A 22,091-nucleotide genomic window follows, 5' to 3' on the forward strand; every position below is an offset into this window, starting at 1 on the left:
TCTTCATGAAGCTGGATTCCTTTTCTTGTGGCAATGAAATAAAGGCTGGAGAAACCGTCTGGGCATAAAGCGAGTTTAGTGCCCACTGGTTTTCAGGTCTGACTCAGAACTGTCTTTAAAGAAACTATAAATCCATTTATTTCAAACAAAAGCATCAAAGATGCCTATCTACAAATACTAAAGTTTAGGAAAATAAAACTTTCTTCTTCTTGGGTTTTCTGAAATTCCACAATTTTTCTTCTCTGAAAAGAAAACACTAAAGGAAAAAGGTCTCCTAGTTATAGGCAAACAAGCAATTATAGTAGATAGAGTTATGTAATCCATTAAGTGTGGGGATTTTTATCCTCCCTTAGTTCTCTGAAAGAAGAATTCTACATGAAAGGAGACACAAATAGTTAAAGAGAAATCAGTATATATTTTTTTGGCCCAGAAGAATAGGGTAAAGTGTAAGAAGAGTAGCCACGTAGAAAAAACTGCTTGATAGATTTTAGAAACGCTATGACCTTAACTTTCATGAAGTCCTTATAAAAGGGCTAAATAACATGGGTCAACTGATGTTATGATAAATTTCAGTGACTTGTGCTGTTGGCGGACACAGGAATCTTTGGTGGCAGATTGACATTTTGGGGGTAATGGTATGATTGTGTTGTCCCTTGAGAAAATTCACTGCATACAAGTGAAAACTTAAGTATAGCAAAGGTCTTTTACTTGACAAAAGTATGACTCAGTTTATTAATAAGTTAGCTGCAATGAAAAACAACATTAAATTTCCTTAATTAAGATACACATAGATTTATAAATTATACTTAATTTATAATGAAAAACATTTAATGCATTAAGCAAATTCAAACACATTTATAATAGGGCTTGCACACTATTTCCATTTTCAAAGACAGAGAAAAGATAGAGAGGAAAGATAGAGAAGTACAAAGAAAAGCACACTGTTTACCTCTGAAAAGTAAGTTAGACTTCTGTTTCTTTTTTTTTTTTCCTTTATTTTTATTGTTGACACTACTACAGATATTTCTACCCCTCCCCCCTTTACCTGCTTCCGCCCAGCCTCCAACCCATCCCCCTGGCTATCGGCACACTGCTGTCTGTGTCTACGGGCTATGCACGTATGTTCTTTGGTTAATCCCTTCTGTTTCTTCAGTTGGTGGATTAGATCCCCTAAATGGCCTTTCTGGTAAAATGAACTGATAAAAAGTGCTGAAATTGAAATATTTAAAAAATTGTTTTGGTTGTATGTTTCTTATGTCATTTTCTTCTACCAATTCACCCTCCTTTTCTTTTCCTCCCTCACGCACTCTTTTGCAGGAGAAACCAGGTCACTGGGTCCTACTGACTACCCTACATTCCAGATTTGGCTGATTGCTTCTGTGTGTGTGTATAGCATCTACCATTCAATTCTTCCTTTATGCTTGGTATTCTTGGTGAACAAAGTTTTATGGAGATACTTAATTAGATTCTTATATAATTTTCTGGCGGGGGTTGGGGATCGGACTACTTCAGGGGTGGGGCCATGTTTCTATTGCATCTCGTCATGAAGCACACGGCCGACTCACGTTTTCAGTGATACTAGGATGGTCAGTGTGTTCGGGGCTGCCGGCCTGCTTGCTCCATTATGAATTCCCCGTGGAGCTTTCATAGGAAGGTTTTAACATCTTCTGATAATCATTGAACAGATCCATTATTTTATTAGGGATCTACATTTACTGGATAGAATTGTAAAGAAAAACTTCCCTCAGTCAAGTTTTTGGTCTACTTGAAATAGAACTTATGAAGGAAAGATAGGCCACATGCCTGAGTTTTTGTCCCAGCAATTTAAAATAATGAATGATATGTTTTTAAAAAAACCCATTTTTATCCACTAATGAGCCAAAGAATAAATCACAATGGAAATTTAAAAAACATTTAGAAGTAATTATAACAAAAATATTACTCTCAAAACATGGAAGATTTAGCTAAATCAGCACTTGGAGGGAAAGTTACAAAGATGAAAGTTGCTTTGCATGTTTGCCCTAAGATAAGAAAAGGTCCAAAATTAAAGAGACATAATTCTATCTTGAAATGTAAGAAAAAATAACAAAATAAAAACAAAACTGAAGGAAGGAAATAAAGGTAGAAAAACGATGGAGAGAAATATACATGAGAGAGAGTTCAACAAAGCAAAAAGTTGGATCTTTGAAAAGATTAAAAAGATTGACAGATTTCTGGAAAGAAAAAAGGGAAGGCACAAATAAACATTATGAAATTAAAAGGAGACATTTCTACAGTTGTTGTGAAGTTTAAAATGGATATGTAGAGGATATGAATAATTATGCCAAACATTTGAAAACTCAGATAAAAGACATAAAATCTTAGAAAACAGAGTTCACCAAAACTTACTCAGGAAAACCTCATTAATCATACAACCATTAAAGAAACAATATGAATTTAGAGAACCAAGATGGCGGCGTAGGTAGACACACTGCGCCTCCTCGCACAACCAGAACTGACAGAAAATCTAACGGCAAGGAAGTCCGACACCAAGTAGATAAAAAAGAAACATACATCCAGACTGGTAGGAGGGGCGGAGACGGGCACTGGGGTGGACAGGACTCGCGTGGCCGTGGCGGGACCGAGACTGGCGGAGTGTGGGACAAATGGGGCAGGCAGTGTGACCACTAGCAGACCCTGCAGCCCCACATTCGTGCACAGATAAACCGAGAGGGCCGGACTCAGAGTGGTAGAGAATGGGGCAGGCAGAGTGGTGGGTAGCACCCCCTGGCCCCACATTCGCGCACAGATAAACCAGGACGAACAGTGGGGAGCAAAGCAGACCACGTAACCCAGGGCTCCAGCGTGGGGAAATAAAGCCTCAAACCTGAGTGAAAATGCCCGTGGGGGTTGGAGAGACTCCCAGCCTCACAGGAGAGGTCGTTGGAGAGACCCACAGGGGCCCAGAGTGTGCACAAGCCCACCCACTTGGGAACCAGCACCAGAGGGGCCCAGTTTGATTGTGGGTAGTGGAGGAAGTGGTTAAAATCCGGTGGAGAGTGGAGCGGGCGCCATTGCTCCCTCTCAGCCCCTCCCCCACGTACAGCGTCCCAGCGCAGCCACCAGCGTTACCCCACCCAGGTGAACACCTAAGTCTCCGCCCCTTAAAGTAACAGATGTGCCACGCCAAAAAAAAAAAAAAAAAAAAAAAAAAAAAAAGGCCCAAATGACAGAACACTTCAAAGCTCCAGAAAAAATACAACTAAGCGAGGAAGAGATAGCCAACCTATCAGATGCACAGTTCAAAACACTGGTTATTAAGACGCTCACAGAATTGGTTGAATTTGTTCGAAAACTAGACGAAGGCTATGCCAAGAGAAACAAAGGAAAATGTACAGGGAACCAATAGTGATGGGAAGGAAACTGGAACTCAAATCAATGGTGTGGACAAGAAGGAAGAAAGAAACATCCAACCAGAAAAGAATGAAGAAACAAGAATTCGAAACAATGAGGAGAGGCTTAGGAACCTCCAGGACATCTTGAAACGTTCCCACATTGGAATTATAGGGGTGCCAGAAGGAGAAGAGGAAGAACAAAAAATTGAAAACTTATTTGAACAAATAATGAAGGAGAACTTCCCTAATCTGGCAAAGGAAATAGACTTCCAGGAAGTCCAGGAAGCTCAGAGAGTCCCAAAGAAGCTGGACCCAAGGAGGAACACACCCAGGCACATCATAATTCCATTAGCCAAGATTACACAGAAGGAGAGAATCTTAGAAGCAGCAAGAGAAAAGGACACAGTTACCTACAAAGGAGTTCCCATAAGACTGTCAGCTGATTTCTCAAAAGAAACCTTACAGGCAAGAAGGGACTGGCAAGAAGTATTCCAAGTCATGAAAGGCAAGGGCCTACATCCAAGATTACTCTATCCAGCAAAGCTATCATTTAGAATGGAAGGGAAGATAAAGTGCTTCTCAGATAAGGTCAAGTTAAAGGAGTTCATCATCACCAAGCCCTTATTATATGAAATGTTAAAGGGACTTATCTAAGAAAAAGAAGATAAAAAATATGAACAGTAAAAATGACAGCAAACTCACAGTTATTAACAACCACACCTAAAACAAAAACAAAAGAAAACTAAGCAAACAACTAGAACAGAAACAGAACCACAGAAATGGAGATCACATGGAGGGTTATCAATAGGGGATTGGGAGGGGGAGAGAGGGGGGAAAGGTATAGAGAATAAATAGCATGGGTGATGGGTGGAAAATGGACAGGGGGAGGGTGGGGGTGGTGTAGGAAATGTAGAAGCCAAGGAACTTACAGGTATGACCCATGGACATGAGCTATAGGGGGGGAATGTGGGAGGGAGGGGGTGGGCAGGATGGAGTTGAGTGAAGGGGTGGAAATGGGACAACTGTAATAGCATAATCAATAAATATATCAAAAATTAAAAAAAAGAAGCAATATGAATTTAAAAATCCCCCCACAAAGAAAGCACCAGCCCACAGGGCCTCTTCATTGGTAAGTTATGTCACAATTCCAGGAACGCACAATTCAAATAGTATTGACTTTACGGAACAGAAGTGTAGGAAGTATTCCCTAATACATTTTGTCAGGTTAACATAGCTCTTTTACCAAAGCTGGACAAGGATTATAAGAAAGAAAAATTATAGGTCTCAGAAACAAAAGTCTTAAAATACTAGCGAACTAATACTGCAGTAAAAAGAGAATATATCATGACTGAGTTTGTTTTCATCTCAGGGATGCAAGTTTGGTCAAACATCAGAAAATCAATTAATGTAATTAACCACAGCAATACATTAAAGAAGAAAATCATATAATCAAACTGAAGCAAAAAAAAAAAGTTTTTCACCTGAAATTCTATTTCTAGCTGTTTAGAGAAACTCTTACGCATGTCTCCAGGAGACAAACATAAGAATGTACACAGCAGCACTGAAGAAAATAGACAAAAACTGGAAAAAGTCAAGCGGACATCAGCAGTACACTGAACATATCCATCATGATCTATCCTTACCACAAAATACCACGCAACAGCAAAAATGAACTACATGCCTCAAATTAGCTCGAAAGCAGAAAAATCACGCATATAATTTAGGAATGCATGTATTGAGGTGAGACTCCAAGAGAGGCAGCTAGTGGTTAACACCAGATTTGGGCCAGTGGTCACCTCAGGCTGGGAGGAGAGGGAGGCTCAGCCTGGGGTCCTGGGTTAGGCAATGTGGTCTGTCTGAAGCAAGGGGGTAGGCACCCAGGTGCTCATTTTATTATTGGTCTTTAAAGTGTACATAAACATTTTATAACTCTTTTTATATGCTCCTTGTTTCACAAAAATAAATACGTAAAAGGAGAAGTGAGCTGATGTCTATTTAAGGGAAGTAGGACTGAGACAATTGCTGCCAGCAGCAATGCACTGGGCCCACAGATCTCCCAGTGGGACTGCAGCTGGAGAGCTGCCTTGCATCTGTGTCCCCTGATGTATCGTTAATGAAGCTCCGAGTCACAGAAGGAAGAGGACGCAGAGCACAGGGACACACTGCAGATTTTGTTTCTTACCCGACTCTGCCTAATTCAAAGTTTCAGTGGTGACGGTTGTACGATATTGCGAAAGTAATCAATGCCACTTGAAATGTACCTTTAAAATGGTTAAAATGGCAAATTTTATGTGATATATATTTTACCACAATTTTTAAAAAGGAAAAAGAAATGAGAAGTAGGAAATAGAAGGCAGGAGTAGGTCTTGGATATGAATGAGGTGCTGAGCATAGATTTCAATATCCTAACTCGATCTCGGTTTTGAATAAAGGAACTTTTAAGATATTAATTTAAGTATTGTATATTACACAAATGTGTATAGACAATGTCAAAGGTGAGCCTCTGACACTGTGCCTGGTACTGAATCAGAAACTGGGGCAAAAGCATTAGGCTTGAGAGGCTGTGGAAAGGCCTTTGTCCACTGGGAGAGGTCTCTGGTACAAGTTGTGCCGTACAACACTGATGAGCTGTTAGGGAATCTGTTCGGCTGAGCTGTTAGGGTAACTAAATAGCTGTGAACACAGCTTATTTTAAACCTACTTCAAATATTATCAGTACCTGCTTACAAGTTATTGATTACATGGCTATGTTGTGGTAAAAAAAATAAATGAGCTTTATTGTAAGGAGGTGTGTTTTACACATCTATTATTCCACAAAAGCCTGTCTTCTAAGAGAAACAGGCTGTTGTTCTGTGCTGCCAAAAGGAATGAAAGTGCCATCGATGGGAACACAAAGAATATGCTCAGGGGAACTTTCTATGCAGGTTCAGAGAATGCCCGTGTCTGCGAGGACACATCCAGAACCAGGAATGCAGGGTAGGCCTCCTTGGCTCCTCGTTCTGTGTCCTTATGGCTCATGGGTATGCACACCCTACCCCAGGGGCAGCGCACTGCCCATGACAGTGGCCACACAGGCTGTGCAGTGCATAACTACAGAGATATTGCTCACAACCCTATGATAAGAATGATGTCTCCTGGAGCTTAGCAACACAGTGGCCCCACCCACAGGGATGTGATACCCAGCAAGGAACTATCCAAGTGCCAGAGGAGAAACCTCTTCCTCCGGGAATGTTAATTATATCAAAATGTAAGTATTACAAGATTTATTTAAAAAATTCAAAAATATGTTTATTGAGTTTAGAGAAAGAAGAAGGGGGGGAGAGAAATTGATGTTAGAGAGAAACATCGATTGGTTTGTTTTCCTCCCATATGCACCTGGACTGGGGATTGAACCTGCAGCCTAGGTGTGTGCTATGCCTGGGAAAGGTAGGCGTTGTCCCCCACCTTTTGGTGTATGGGACAACATTCCAACCAACTGAGCCACACTGGCTGGGGCCAAGATACTTTCATATTGAAATGAAGATGGCTATGTTTTGTCTATATACATGGCATTCAACGTATAAGACTCACAGCAACTAAAATATTAGACTTCCAAGAAGCTTCATGCTTTCAGTGGGCCACTTGGGGTGACATTCCCAGATCCCTGGGGATCAGCCTCTGTTGTCAGGCTGCATCTGTGAAACATGTATTTATTCACTGACATATGGAGGATAATAAATTATTACTATAAATTAAAATTATTATTGATTATCATGCTTATCAATACAACCAGGATGAATGTGGGCATCCAGAGATTGGCCCATGTGTTTACAAAACCATGTGATCATATAGAGTTGGGAAAGTTAAATGCTAAATTTACTCTTTAGTAGCTATACTAAACTTACTGTAAAAACTGATTCCAGTTAGATTAATAATATTAGGTATTTATATTTTGTTAAATTCTGCTATTATTCATTTGGCAGTAAGCCAAGTAAATTTGCATTGATAATTATTTAAATTCATCTTGCTAACTGGGAAGAAAATTATTTGTAAATGACACATTTTGAATTAAGAATCTTTTAAACACAAACTAGATATATTGTCACATAATGCAAAACCATGCAACCCATAAACTCATGTTGCAGAACACATAGATGAAACTTACAAAATGATACGTACATGCTGATAACATTCTTGTAAAAATATGCAAATACATGCATACAAAGCTACTAAAAGGACATATATCCAAATATTGAAATGTTTATCTTTGAATGAAAGTTCACTTTTGTTTTTTTCCCCTTTTGTGCTTCTGTATATTTTCCAATTTTTTTTGCATTTAGCATTTTTTACTTTGGTAATTAAAAAAAACTATAAATAAACAAATGAATATTAGCCAGGTATTAGAAATATTTTTGGATAGGTAAAAATAAATACAACTGTACCTGTGAATAAGACGTCTCCACCATCTAAGGTTGCGTTTTCATCTTTCATCTCTATTATATTGAGCTGAAGTTTTTCTAATGCTTCTTTCATCATGTCAACCTGTTGAAAATGATTCAGATTAATATCTTACCATTTTCTAAAAAGAAAACCAATCATCTAAAACTTCTGAACACTGAATCATGCTCCCATGTGCAAAACATGCACCCCCCCCCCCCTTGTGATACATGAATGTATGTAGTACATGGTGGGGTGTGTCCAGAAAGTATCCAGTCACGCACTATGAAAAAGACACATTTATTGAAGAAGATACAATATACAAGAAGTCACTGTACATAAGATAGTGATGTGTCAGTCCCCTTCAAAGTAGGCACCTTGGGACCTCATTCAGTTCTTCCAACTTCACCACAATGTTCCTTCTGCTCTGGTAGCAGAAGCCACAGAATGAATTTTGCCACAACACGTTTCATGCCAAGATCCTGCACCAAAATCTCGACACAATAGTTTTTGGAATCCCCAGATCAGCTTCTAGTTCTCACATTGTCAGCTGTGATCTCTGTTGATTGCAGCCCATATGTGTCCAGCATTCTCAGGTGTTCTGCTTGTTGCAGGCCTTCCAGAACGGGGTCACTTTCAATAGATTCTCGACCATCTTTGAAGCATTTTTGCCACTTTTATTTGTGCTGCTCTCATTGCATCATCCTGGAAAGCCTTCTGAATCATCTGCATAGTTTTCATGGAGGAATGTTCAAGCTTAACACAAATTTGATGCAGATTTGTTGCTCTACTGGCTTAGTCATTTTGAATGTGACAACCACACAGTACACATGCTCACTCAATGGCATCTACCACCCTCACTGACTAGTACAGTGAAGTTGTCATTGTTTACTCATGCACATTCCAGTCCACTCTCCTTGGCTGCCAGGTTACATCAATGTCACGCAAACCATTCTCATTATATTAACAATGGCTGGACTTTTTCCAGACCGACCTCATCGTTTGGACCACCGCAGTCATTTGCAAGAGAAGAAAATTATCTGTTAGAAATTGTCCATTTTGTCTTCTTCTAGTTTAAACTCAAGTCAATATTATAGTCCCTTTTTCTGTGGGGAGGGTAACTAGTTAGGACACTGTTGGAATAGCGAATAGTTAGGGCATATGAGTCAAGAAAGGTGGGAGGCAGAACAGCAGTCCTCCTACCCTTGCCAGAAAGTACAAGATTTAATTTCAAGCATTAAGTAACTCTAAGTATTGCACACACACAGAGTAATATGTGGAAGGAACACCAATGTCAGTAACCAGTACCTTGAAACCTTAGCACATAGATAGTCATTATTTTGTATTCAAATATTTTTTAAAATGTCAGACCATTTAAAGCTTCTCTGTAAATCTGAACTGTTATTTAAATTTAACCTAGGTCTCTAGAGGTGATGAACAAATACAATAATTGCAATCAAACCAAAGAACACTTGAAGATGAATTTTAGGGTCTGTAATTCCAGGCTGTAGTCTCAAGCACAGAGATATTCTGGGCTAAACTAGGGAATACTTTTAGTGAGGTCTACTTTAATACAAGAAAACAATTTAAGACATAACAAATGCCCTTTGAAATTCACAATTTAATTCAAGTCCTTCCAGTGGCTGAACAAAACAATTTATATATTTCTGGAGGTCTGTATAATCTTTAACATGGTAAAGACATCCATGGAGAACACATGAATAGGGCTATGGGATCACGTGACATTGAGAAAAGTCAGTAGTTCTACCAAAATACATGCTCAGTTCACATAGTATGCTGTCAATAAAGAGACATAAATACAGCAGAGTACCCTCTAAAGTAATAAAAATATGGAAATACTTTGACAACAACCCTGACGCTCGTGCAGTTAAAACAATGAAAAGGATACAAAATAAAATAAATATATCATCTCATCCTTGTCCTGGAACTCATGTAAAAATTCCACAAACCAGAGTGACTCAGAACAATAAAAATTATTTCCATAGATGAAATAGCCTTAATGTTGTAATAACTACACCTAGTGACTTCTTTTAACAGCGGAATAGGTTTTGCTATGAATCAGGAAGTGGAAATCATTGCTATAGCATAAAAAATAAGCAAAGCAACATTTACCATGACTCGCCGGGCTGCAGTGAACCCAGGAAAACACACAACTGTTTCTTTCTGGCTTCTGCCTCTGTGTCTATGGAACATTCATTCAGCTTCAACAGATCATGAGAACTGAGCTACTGTTACCTTTTGTTTCCATTAGGCTGTGATTGCTTCTGTTATGACTAACATTTCAAAGATTGCTAGGAATTCAGCAGTAAATATTTTGGTGTGAAAAGTTTAATGTAATATCTCAACTCAGGAACTTCAAGAGTTTAAAGAGAACAGAAGAAGGTTAATGTACCAGTTTAACAAACACTGTATTTCTTTAAAAGTCCTATGTCTTTCAAATTAAAGTTTTAGAGGATAAAATGCTTGTGGTTTCTTAAAAGTTAAAACAGCTGCACTGACATTAAAAAACTGGCTTTTGTACAAGGGCAGTACTTTTTAAAAATATTCATTCACATCTATACAAACAAAGTCATCAGGACAGGTCCATGGCACAAACAGTGATGATACTATATTACTTTCAGAGTTAAGGGTATGGACAAGTGAAATAAAATTAAAGGTCAAGTAAACAGTTTCGAGAATTGCAAGACCACATGGCATCAGATCAGCAATGCTAACCACCGGGAGATTTCTGGAGAAGAAACAAGAGAGCCCGAAGCGGAGGCTGTCCACAGAGAACTGCATTCTCTTGGCACAGGGGCTCCGCGAAGCCGACAAACTAGGCTGTAAACAAGGCCCAGTGTCGCCCTGACACAGGGACCCATCGGAAGCCAGCTTCTCTGGCAGTTAAAATGCTAAATATAACTATGGACGTGGGAATTTTTCAGGAGAAGATCCAAACCATGAGCCTTCAGAACTGCCCATTCTGTGGTTACATAGCCATGGCTAATGTTGACTTAATTAACTTTCAAGAGAGGGAAAAAAAAGACGAAGCAACACACCCACCTTTCACGGAGACACCTTACAGAGTGGAATTTAGCATTACTCAGAGTGGGGAAACCTGTCAGAACAAACAGTGTTAACTCCCAAGGCTGAGTTGAATGGGTCAGTGTAGCCCATGAAATCAGAAATGAAAAGGGTAAATTAGAGAAATGACCTTAATTAGTGAAAAAAGTAGCCATGAAACTTTCATACTCTATTGTAGAGACTCACAAGACATTTCTCCCTTCCCTTTTCACTTTACATGCTTGTTTCACCTTTTCACTTCATACTTGTATTTCTTCTTGTCCCGTCTTTTCTCCTCTCACCCTTTGCTACAGATTCCTTTCTGGCCACAGCGGCTTCAGATGACCTCTGCTATTTCTATTTGCCCATCTCACAAATCTTTCTTTCCAAGAGCTGGTACTAGTTTTGAGGTAATTACTTTTTTCTTTTCTTCTTCCCTCCCTCTTCTTCTGTATACTAATGTCAAAAAATGCAGAGTTACCGGCCACACACTCAACGTCCCACCACTGGAAACACCTGTATGGTGTGGTGTTCACATCAAGGCCCTGCGATTCCAATCCCAGCCCTGCCACTCACTAGCCAAGTGACCTCAGGTTGTGGAACTTTCCGAACTTCAGTTTTCTCGTTGTTAAAATGGGTGGTTAACCATAATGGTACTGGCTTCCTAGGCTCCTCCTGACCATTAAACACATGCAAAGCATTTAGTACATAGTAATCACTCAGTAAACAGGGGATATCTCTCTTTTTTGGATGAATACCAGCTTGTGTGCACCCAGTGACAAAGACTTGTGCTATGAAACTGACCCACAGGAGAAAACGGTTTCTTCTTCTCTTTACCTTTGGACAAGTTTCTTGAGTTGTGCCATCCCATGACAGAGCCCACCTGCTCTCTCGTAAATTAAAACTAGTCTTTTCCGCAAAACTGATATAAAGTTAGAGCACAAGCACTGAGGACACATTTAAATTTAAAGCATTCCGATTTGATTTCCTTCCCGCTCCTGGAAGCTGTCAGGCTATGTCTTGTGTTTCTCTGCTTTGAGATAGTCCCTGGAGGTACTACGTATGGTGGCAAATGGGCCTGTCTGGTAAGATGTCCCACAGGCCTCAAAAGAGTGTCAACCAAGATGATATAGAATGATTACGGTTACTAACGGCACTGCCACTCTACAGGACTCCGTCTAAAGAATGTCCCCTTTTTCTTAAAGCCTAGTCTCCCTTTCTTACCTTTTCTGCTCTACTCTCTTCTTACCTCTTTACGGCCCTCATTTTTGTTCCTTCTTTGTCCTATCACGTTTACATCATCGCCCCGTCTTCTCACTTCACTCCGTTTGGGTTCTCACGGTGAATAGAAAGAACTGGGGGTTTGAATACAGTTTCTGTTACTTATTAGCTATGTGACTTGGGATGAGTTAACCTCTTAGGGCCTTGGTTTCCTAATCCAAAAATGAGATAATAGTTTCTCTCCAACAGGGATTCTGTGGGTAGCAAATAAGCTAACACATGAAAAGCATCTAGTTCAGCCCCTGGCACATTATGATCAAAACCAGTAGTTGCTAAAAACAATCAAACAAACCAGTAGTGGTTGATATCGTTATTATTTTGTCCTAAATTAACTCAGTGCTTGGTTTAGATTACTTTCAAAAAGAAATAAAAGATAAAAACATACCCATATGCTGTGTTAAATCAAACATCTTTTATTCCCAATTTTCTTGTTCTTCTTGCAAAATTTTCCCCCCAAACAATATACCAAAACAAATATAAAACCTTATATATTTTTATTTGGGAAGCTATATTCAAAATAGCTTGTAATAGCACCATAATTAGTTTAATACTTTATTTAGGTGCCAATGTTGCCCCATTGGCCTCATCCAAAGTTGACTTTGCTGCATACTTTAAACGATGTCCACTTTGAATGTTTCACAGCTTCCCTTTGAATGTTGTGAATGTTCTCACGAGGCCTATGGAACAGTCTGTGCTGAGCTTCCATTAAGAACCTGCACCAAACTCTGTTTGCCAAACTGCCTTCCTTTAGCTGCTTTTGCTCACTGAGCTGCCAGATGTTTTCACTACAAACGAGGCGCTTGGCATCGGCCTGTCTGCAGCTGCTGAGTCCCAGCTGCCGCAGGTCCGCCCGGCGCTGGGGGCTGTGCCGTCACCAGCACCACTAGGTTTCCAATGCCCTTCAAGTGTTCTGAGTCCTTTTTAACCCATCCTATTATAAGAGCTTTAACATCACACTCACCCTTTTTATGTTCTTACCTAATTCTAAAGAGATGAACGGCAGCAACATAGCTTTGTTGGTAGTGAGGCGGTTTCATTTTGTCTACTTTTTGGTGATTTTGTTTTGCCTTTAGTGCAAAGTGTGACATGAAGATAATGCTCAGGAAACCCTTCAAGAAGCTGAGGTGATTGATGTCTCTTGAATGTCAACGGACAGCTGGCTTGGAACTCCCTGGTACATCGAAGTTACCCTGTCCTGGTCATACTCGAAAGGCCACGTTTCACTTGTTATGCCGCCATCGTGTTCTTTGTTAACCAGCCCATCTTTGCTCCTGTGGCCAATTAGACTAGTACATTTGGCTGATTTTATAGGAATACCTAATGCCCATATCATGCCTTCACGTCTATTTCCTCACTTGATTGACATTTCAGAAGTTAACAATCTGGTGCGGCAGACACCTTATGACTATATAGTGATGATAAAATGACATAGTTGTTGCGATGCTCACGACAGCCCCACAAGGTAGGAAGGGCAGGCATTAGTATACCCATTTTACAGGGCTGAACCGCGGCTATGCGAGGGACACTGACTTGCCGAGAGGTCTCTTGAGCCCACGCCCACGTGCACTCTCACTGCACTGTGTGATGATGACTCCCCCGAGGCCCCGTCATAGAGCACGGCCTCGTCAGGATCAGCTCCTGCCTTCTGTTTTCCAACTCCGTACATTTAAGTCCCCTGGGTATTACAAGACCCTATGCCAAGGTAATTTTGGCTTCCATGTTATATTCACATCAGAGAAGAATGACATTTCTGTAAATAAGGGTCTCAGGAGACTAAGGTACAGTGTGATTAAAATGTTAAGTAATATGGACAGAATGTACAAACCACACCAGGAATGGTCACCCAGGATGGGCTGCGTGTTAATTACTGCACTTCATCTGGGGGGATGCTTTAGGTTCATCTTCAAGGAATGTTCAGCGGTTCATTCCTCAACTTCTCCTCATGTGCTGATTAAATTACTAAAACTAGCCAACACTACCAAAAAAAGAAAAGAGAGGATCAAAAAAGAGGTTTCACATACTAAATGACTCAGTCATAAAAATTCCTAAGTAAAAACATACTGGAACCCTCTTCTAAACTCTAATTTTAGGACAAAGCTGTTTGGAAGAATTTCATTAGCAATACATTACAGCAAACACGAAGGTAGTCTTCCTGTGCGCCACTCCACTAGGAACTCCCATTTACCTTATCTGACCCCGGAAAGCTGACGAAACAAGTACAAACAGTACTTCTCTCTTACGGATGAGAACAGTGAGACAGGGCAGTTGACTTACCCAAGGTCTTCGAGCAGCGAAGCTGAGATTTGAACCTAGACAGCTGTGCTCTGAAGTTTGTGTTCTCTTCTATACCATTTGTTACTATCAGAAATACAATTTAGATATCCACTGTGTGGTCAAAGGAAAATAAAGGTTGAAATGACTGTGAGAATCTACAATACCTCTTAATTTATTTGTTTGAACAAAATGTAGACTCAGACATTCTGGGGGGATGAAGGACAGGGGCTGCAAATTGCAGCAATTTGAACTGAATTTTGTTTTCCCAAGACTACACAAACTAAGGTTAATGAATTTTGGGAGCCACTACTTCATCTTTCCAACATCTAGATCAGCTTATGAGAAGGAGCTATTTGTGGAAAAATCTTTAAACAGTCAACAATGAAGAGGGTATTTTTACTCCATTTTATGCTGCTGCCCCCTTTGTCAAATATTAATTGACCATAGAGACTTGGGTTTATTCCTGGGCTGTCTATTCTGTTCCATTGGTCTATGTGTCTGTTCGTATACCAGTATCAGGCTGTTTTGATTACAGAGGCCTTGCAATACAGTTTGATATCAGGTATTGTGATCCCTCCTACTTTGTTCTTCTTTCTCAAAGTTGTTGCAGCTATTTGGGGTCATTTATGGTTCCATATAAATTTTTGAAATGTTTGTTCTATATCTGTGAAATATGTCATTGGTACTTTAATAGGGATTGCATTGAATCTATACATTGCTTTGGGTAGTATGGATATTTTGATGATATTAATTCTTCCAATCCATGAACACGGTATATGCTTCCATTTGTTTGTGTTTTCCTTAATTTCTTTCTTCAGTGTTGGATAGTTTTCTGAGTATAGGTTTTTTACCTCCTTGGTTAGGTTTATTCCTAGGTACTTTATTTTTCTTGTTGCTATATCAAATGGGATTTTTTTTCCTGATTTCTGTTTTTGATATTTCATTGTTGGTGTACAAAAATGCCCTTGATTTCTAAATATTGACTTTGTATCCTGCTGCTTTGCCAAATTCATTTATTAGGTTGAGCAGTTTTTTGGTGGAGTCTATAGGATTTTCTATGTACACTATCATGTCATCTGCAAACAATCACAGTTTTGTCTCCTCTTTTCCAATTTGGATGCCTTTTATTTCTTTTTGCTGTCTGATTGCTGTGGCTAGGACTTCCAATGCTATGTTGAATAGAAGTGCCCATCAGTAAATGAGTGGATCAAAAAACTGTGGTACATTTACACAATGGAATACTACATAGCGGAAAGAAAGAAGGAACTCCTATCCTTAGCAACAGCATGGATGGAACTGGAGAGTCTTATGCTAAGTGAAATAAGTCAGGTGGTGAAAGACAAATACCATACGATCTCACCTTTAAGTGGAACCTAATCAACAAAACAAAAAAGCAAGCAAAATAGAACCAGAGACATTGAAATTAAGAACAAATGGACAGTAACCAGAGGGGAGATGGGAGGGGATATAGGGGGGAAAAGGGTGAAGGGTTCTCAGAAACAACTACAAAGGTCACATGGACAAAACCAAGGGTGGGGGGTGGAATCAGGGGAGGGAGGTGGGGAAGGCTGGGGTGGTGGGGAGAGAAGGGGGAAAAAGCAGAAAACTGTACTTGAACAACAATAAAATTTAAAAAATGGAAAAAAATAAACAGTCAACAATATATTTAAATTACAGCAGGGTTACAAAAGTATATGGACATGTAGACACACTTCAAACCAAACCAATTAACCTGGAGAGATGGGGAGGGCTTCTGCCACACTGGGAAGTATGGCAGGCAGAATTCTGAGATGGTGCCAAGACTGCCACACCCCAATGTACATGTTGAGCACAAATCTCTCCCTTTGAGTGTAAGAAGAAACTGCAAATATGATATCACTCTTGTGATTAGGTTACATTTCATGGCACAGAGAATATATTTTGCAGGTGTAATTACAGTTTCTAGTCAGCTGACTTGAGTTAATCCAGAGGGAGATGATCCTGGGTGGGCCACACCTAATCAGGTGAGCCTTTCAAAGAGGGTTTCACGGTTAGAGGTGGAGGAAGTCAAAGAAATCTTCTACTCTATGGAAGAAAGTAAACAACCATGTTGGGAATGTTTATGTAGGGCCAGCCTCCAGGAACTAAGAGTAACTTCCAGTTGATAGTCAACAAAAACCCCCAGCGGTCTTAGTTCTACAATTACAAAAAACTGAATTCTGCCAACAACTTTAATGAGCTTGGAAAAGGGTCTAAACTCTAGATCAGACCACAGCCCAGGTAACAACCATTTACACTGCCGAATAATAAATAGGTGTTTTTTTAAGTTGCTATGCTTATGGTTAAGTGGTGACATTGCAACAGAAAATCAATACAGAAAGCCCAAATTTATACAGACTATTTTTAAAAAATGCATTTGTAAAGTCCTGTTGTTAGGAGCAAAAAAGTTCACCTAAACATTCATTTCCAAGTTGTTCAAAATATAGCTCAACGATTCTTAAGGTCTTCCTAAAAAATTACCAAAAATACAATGTTTTAAATGACTTTGGGTACCAGACCCACCAACTTCCTTAATCTGTTATTTATTAAAATGTTGTACAGTTATACTTTCAAATGCTGAAAACAAGTTGCAACGTTATTTTTTTGGCTACGATTCTAATACACACTCAATAAAATTAACATGACAAGTGTGTGTAAATAGTGACACAAAGCAAAAATATGCCTTGAATCATCCCAATCTTATTCTTATTCTCACTCATTCAGTAAATATTGGGTGTCTGTTGAGAGGTAGACATGATGATAGACAGTGGTCCGTGACCATAGAAAAACAGACGTGGCCCCTGCCATCCAGTGTCCTTAGGGTGATGGTCATGAAAGATTCACACAAGGCAAAGTACAGTTATACATTATAATAAGGGCTTTGAAGGAAAGCAACAGTGTGCTTTGGGAAATAAGAGGGGACATGCTTCAGGGGGTCAAAGAAGGGCACTCTGAGGAAGTAACATCTAAGCTAAGAAATCAAAATGTTAACAGTAGTTACCTATTCCTGCTGCTGGGTCATCTGGAATTCTTCCTCAGAACAAAAGGGGCTTCCTGGATGACACTTAGATTATAAATGGCTCATCTTAGTCTATTAGCAAATGTAGTGAAGGGCTTCTTTCTCTGTTAGGAAAATGGTCAATAGAACTGGAAATTATTTAGTATATTAAAATCTTCAAAAATTATCAGAGTTAAGTAAATGTCACCAATCCTGTAATCATTCTGGGAACTCATGACATTTATAGGATGGTTAACATGTATGAAAGTGTTTATAGCCGCCTACCTCATTTTCCTCTTACTGAACTTTTATAATAATAACTGTTGTTAGTACATGAATATGATCTCCTGAAACATTTCCCACACTACTAAATATCTATTGCATTTTTTCCCGTTGGCTTCTTGGATTTTGAAACGTACTGGTTTATTTCTAGTGATAAGTTCTAAAAATGAACCAGGATACTTAGCATCTTGGTTTTCATATTTGTCAGATGAGGGGACAGAGCTTAAAAATGAGGTCATTTCCAGTTCTAGATTTCTGAGAGCTGTAGTCCCAAAACAATTTTTGGCATTTGTAAATGGGACTCTAACTGTAATTTTATCTCCCTCTCATGGAGTTTACTGAAAAATCCCAGGTGATTATTCATGAGTAAAGTATTCTGCTGTTTACTGAAATTCAATCAGAAGCAATGAAGCTGGGTATATGAATGGGGGGAAGGACACGGCAAACCCAAAAGTGGATAATAAAATCCGAGAAGGATGGAAATCCTCAGAGGTGAACAGAGGGGGATTCCGCTGCAGTAAAGAAAAACTACATCTAGAAACCAAGGTGTGTGGGTGTCAACATTAACTTATGATACTTATGTTTTATCTTATTTTTTCTTGAATAATCCAAGGTGCTTCTAATTACCTGCCAACAGTGAGTATAATTGTACTCTACAGAGCACCCATAATGCCTATCCCATGAGAAGAGAGATGTCAGGCCTGTTTCATTGCTACCCTCTCACACTTCCTCATATCTGTATATAGTATAACAGCGTTCATAAACTTTGGGCTCACCCGTGCCCAGTTCTCAGGATCAGTCATGACCTGAGAAAGAAGGAGCTAACGAGCTCCAGGCTCACGCTCTGGGATTCAGCCCTAAGTCGTTCTTTACGCTTTGTCCTGCTCTAACCACATTCCTTGGCACCACTACGGTTATTTTCACTGGGGTCCTATTCTAACAATTTATCCCAGTCTCGTCCTGTGAGAAGGGTACTTCTGTATGCTCTCCCTAAGGATTTGAACATTGTTCCTACAACCCAGCCCTGTAGGTGAGCTTTCCAGGTGCCTGCTATGTGCAAGCGGTCCTTGTCATCTCTCTGTATCTCAACACAGAATCAGTATCCCCAAGATCTGTGAACCCACCTCTTTACATTCACAACTCTGACCATCTTTAATAATTTTAATGCCACAGATTTAACTTATCATCATTAATATTAGGTAAAATGTATTAAGCTCTTTCTAAGGCCAAGCATTGTGCTCAGTGATTTTGCATGGATTATACCTTCAGATACCTTCTAGGCTAAATCAGTCATTGCTCGGGACTGGTGCAAATGACGTAATTTTGGCCACTGAGGGGGTGTCTGTTGAGAGGTTCCTGAAGGAACAGAGGTTCCTTTGGACATTGTCCTGTCTAAAGATGGCACCTGGAACTGGGGCTGCTCTGAGAAGACAGCCATCAAGGATGGCAGGGTGGAAAGATGGAAAGAACCTGGGACCTTGGTGACATCGTTGAGCTGACGAAACAACCAACCCTGGAGCCTTGGAGTTCTTAATACAAGGTGGGCAAAGGAGGTTGATAGTCGTGACTATGGTAAACAGAGTTCATTCTTATATAATTATTTATTAGTTATAGTACTATTTTCCATATGAATAACATTTTGCCCCACCCTGTATATGAAATTTTTATTTCCTTAACTACTTTTAATTGATTTTTCTGTGAGCTGCAGCTAAAAGCAACTCATTTACTCACGTAACGGCATTGACAAGCTGTATCCGAAGAGCCCGTAACAACAGGCCACATTACTAAAACTCTGCGTCATTCTGACGCAGACACAACTTCTCACGGAGCGTTTTTCTTTCTTTAGGAACATACCATGACTTGCCATTCCACAAATTAAACAATATCTAAGATGTGATTTTAACTGATAATACCTACTCCCTTGGCTGATAAGAATTTGATCAAATGACACTTATAATACTAAGACAACTCTGCTCACAGAAAACAGCAGATTACAACTAATAATTTGTAGGCCAAAGGTACCCCAGGAAGGAATATATACTTCAATTCCGTAGGTAAAACACAAGTATTACAGCTCCCTGTGTCAGAGTTGGAAGTTAACGTTGCGACACTCCTCTCTGAACCAGCGCTCAGACCTGGAGGACATGTGATTGGGGAGGTTAGACAGAAATGAAGAGGGAAAACCAATGAGGCCAGAGCACAAAGGAGAATGAAAACAGCTCTGAAGAAAGCTGGGAAAGACTCCTCTCAGAGCCCGGAGTGGACAGGACAACAAAGTGCTGGCTGTTCAAAGGCTGCTCCATAAAGAGGCGGCAGCAAGACAGTTCCCTAGAAGAAGGCTGGAAGCAACATTCAGCACTTTAAATGAAAACGGGCAGGGGCTCTGCTGGTCTCGTCACTCTTGACATATAGTGTACTAACTCAAGTGGTCCATCTCCTTGCTGATGTTAATGACACAACACGTGTATTGAGGATCTAAGATCAACTGAAATTCTGTCTCTGGAACACAAATAAAAATATGATTTTTCACCAAATACCAAATGAAAATCAGTGTCAAAAGGCCTGCAAAATTTAGTATGTTGAGAACTAGGAAACTGACAAATTCTTAAACTAATTTTCCTGAAAGTCAAAAAGCATACAAATTTGCTGTGCATGTAGTCCAAAACAAGCACCAGATAGCTCGAAGTGCTCGTAATTTTCTGTGAACTCGGGGAAGTTGCATGCTGCCATGTATGAAGGCAAACAGCCTTAAAGTATGAGAAATACCTCCTATGTTCAGCACACAATTAATTCATCATAGGCATTAAGCTGCCCTAGAAACCTTCCAACATACCCCTGTGCCCACTCCGGCTGTGGGCCCTGGCTGGGTAGATAACTTTCTGCGTGCTCCCGTGTCCCCCAGGGTATTCTACTAATTAAAATTCTGGCCCCAGTAGACTCTCTATACATGTGTTGAATGAAGAGTTGAACGACTTCACAAGGTAGACATAATTTCTGGAAATGTTATAAGAAACTTATGCATAAGGAAAAACAATCCACTTTGTTTAGCCAAACCATAGTAAGCAGGCAGGGTGACCTCCTCTAGACAACTCTTACAGCATTTCAAAGGTGAGCAGACTCATCTTTATTTCTAAAGAACTCCAAGTAAGAAACCACCCTGGATCTCTTCATCACAATAACCACTAACTGCCACTCCTCTCTTTACCTTCTCCAATACTTTCATTCACTTACCTAGTCAGTTGATTAATAACTATTCAGAACTTTTAAATATATTTGGTACTATTCTACACAATGGGAATACATCAGGGAAGAGAGAAGATTCTGTGTATATGTATTCTAGTGGGGATATGGTGAGATAGACAAGAAAAAATAAACAGAAAAATTATTAGATATATTAGATAGTGGTAGTACCATGTAGAGATTTAACTCAGGGTGCGTGGTATAAAAGGAGTAAGTGGCTAGTGTGGAGTGGGAAGTCAGGAGCAACCTTTCTGAAATGCAACATTTGTGCTGAGACCTGAATGACTGAAGGTTCCAAGGACCAGTCCAAAGGTCCGAAGGAGGGAATAAGTTTAATAACTTATTCAAGGAATAGAAAGATAGCCAGCGTGCATCTTAAATAAAGAGGGCAAGTGCTACAGGCTAGAACAATCCTCTACCCCAATTCATATGGTGAAGTCCTAACCCCCTTTATCGCAGAATGTGACTGAATTTGAAGATGGGGCCTGTAAAGAGGTAATTAGGTTAAAATAAGGTGACTGGCCCTGGCCAGGGGGCTCAGCTGTTGAAGTGTCGCCCCATATACCAAATGGCTGCAGGTTTGACTCCCAGTCAGGGCACATACCTAGATGGTAGGTTTGAGCCCCAGTTGGGCATGTATGGGAGGCAACCAATCAATGTTTCTCTCGCACATTGATGTTTCTCTCTCTCTCTCTCAAAAATCAATGAACGTATCCTCAGGTGAGGAATATTAATGAAAAAAATAAGGTGGCTAGCATAGGCCCTAATCCAATATGACTGGTGTCCTTGTAACAAGAGGAGGTTAGGACACACGCAGATACAGAGGGAAGACCATGTGAAGACACAGGGAGAAGGCTGTCGTGTACAAACCAAGGAGAGGGTCTCAGGAGAAACCAACCCTGACAACACCTTGATGTCAGACTTTTATACTCCTGAATCGTGGAAAAAGAAATTTCTAATGCTGAAGCCACCAGTCTGTGGTACTTTGTCATGGCAGATCTAGAATACTAACACAGCAAGGCATCAGGTAAAGCTGGGGATTCAGGAAGAGGCCAAATCATGCAGAATGCAGTAAGCCAGCAGGAAGGGTTGGAATTGTAAATGTTATCAAAGCCCCTGGAAGTTTGAAGGAGGGGAGTGGCATA

General features: G+C 40.0%; 1 protein-coding gene across 2 annotated transcripts in view; it reads right to left on the reverse strand.

Moving 5' to 3' along the window:
- Positions 1–22,091, reverse strand: part of DDAH1 (dimethylarginine dimethylaminohydrolase 1) — a 133,522-nt gene that overhangs the window by 34,362 nt on the left and 77,069 nt on the right. For both annotated transcript variants that reach the window (XM_045199586.3, XM_053920954.2), the window contains exon 2: positions 7,796–7,895. In XM_045199586.3, the coding sequence (XP_045055521.2) occupies positions 7,796–7,895 (100 nt within the window). The remainder of the gene's footprint in view (positions 1–7,795; positions 7,896–22,091) is intronic.

This window comes from Desmodus rotundus, chromosome 3 (genome assembly GCF_022682495.2).
Source record: "Desmodus rotundus isolate HL8 chromosome 3, HLdesRot8A.1, whole genome shotgun sequence".
Lineage (NCBI taxonomy): Eukaryota > Metazoa > Chordata > Mammalia > Chiroptera > Phyllostomidae > Desmodus > Desmodus rotundus.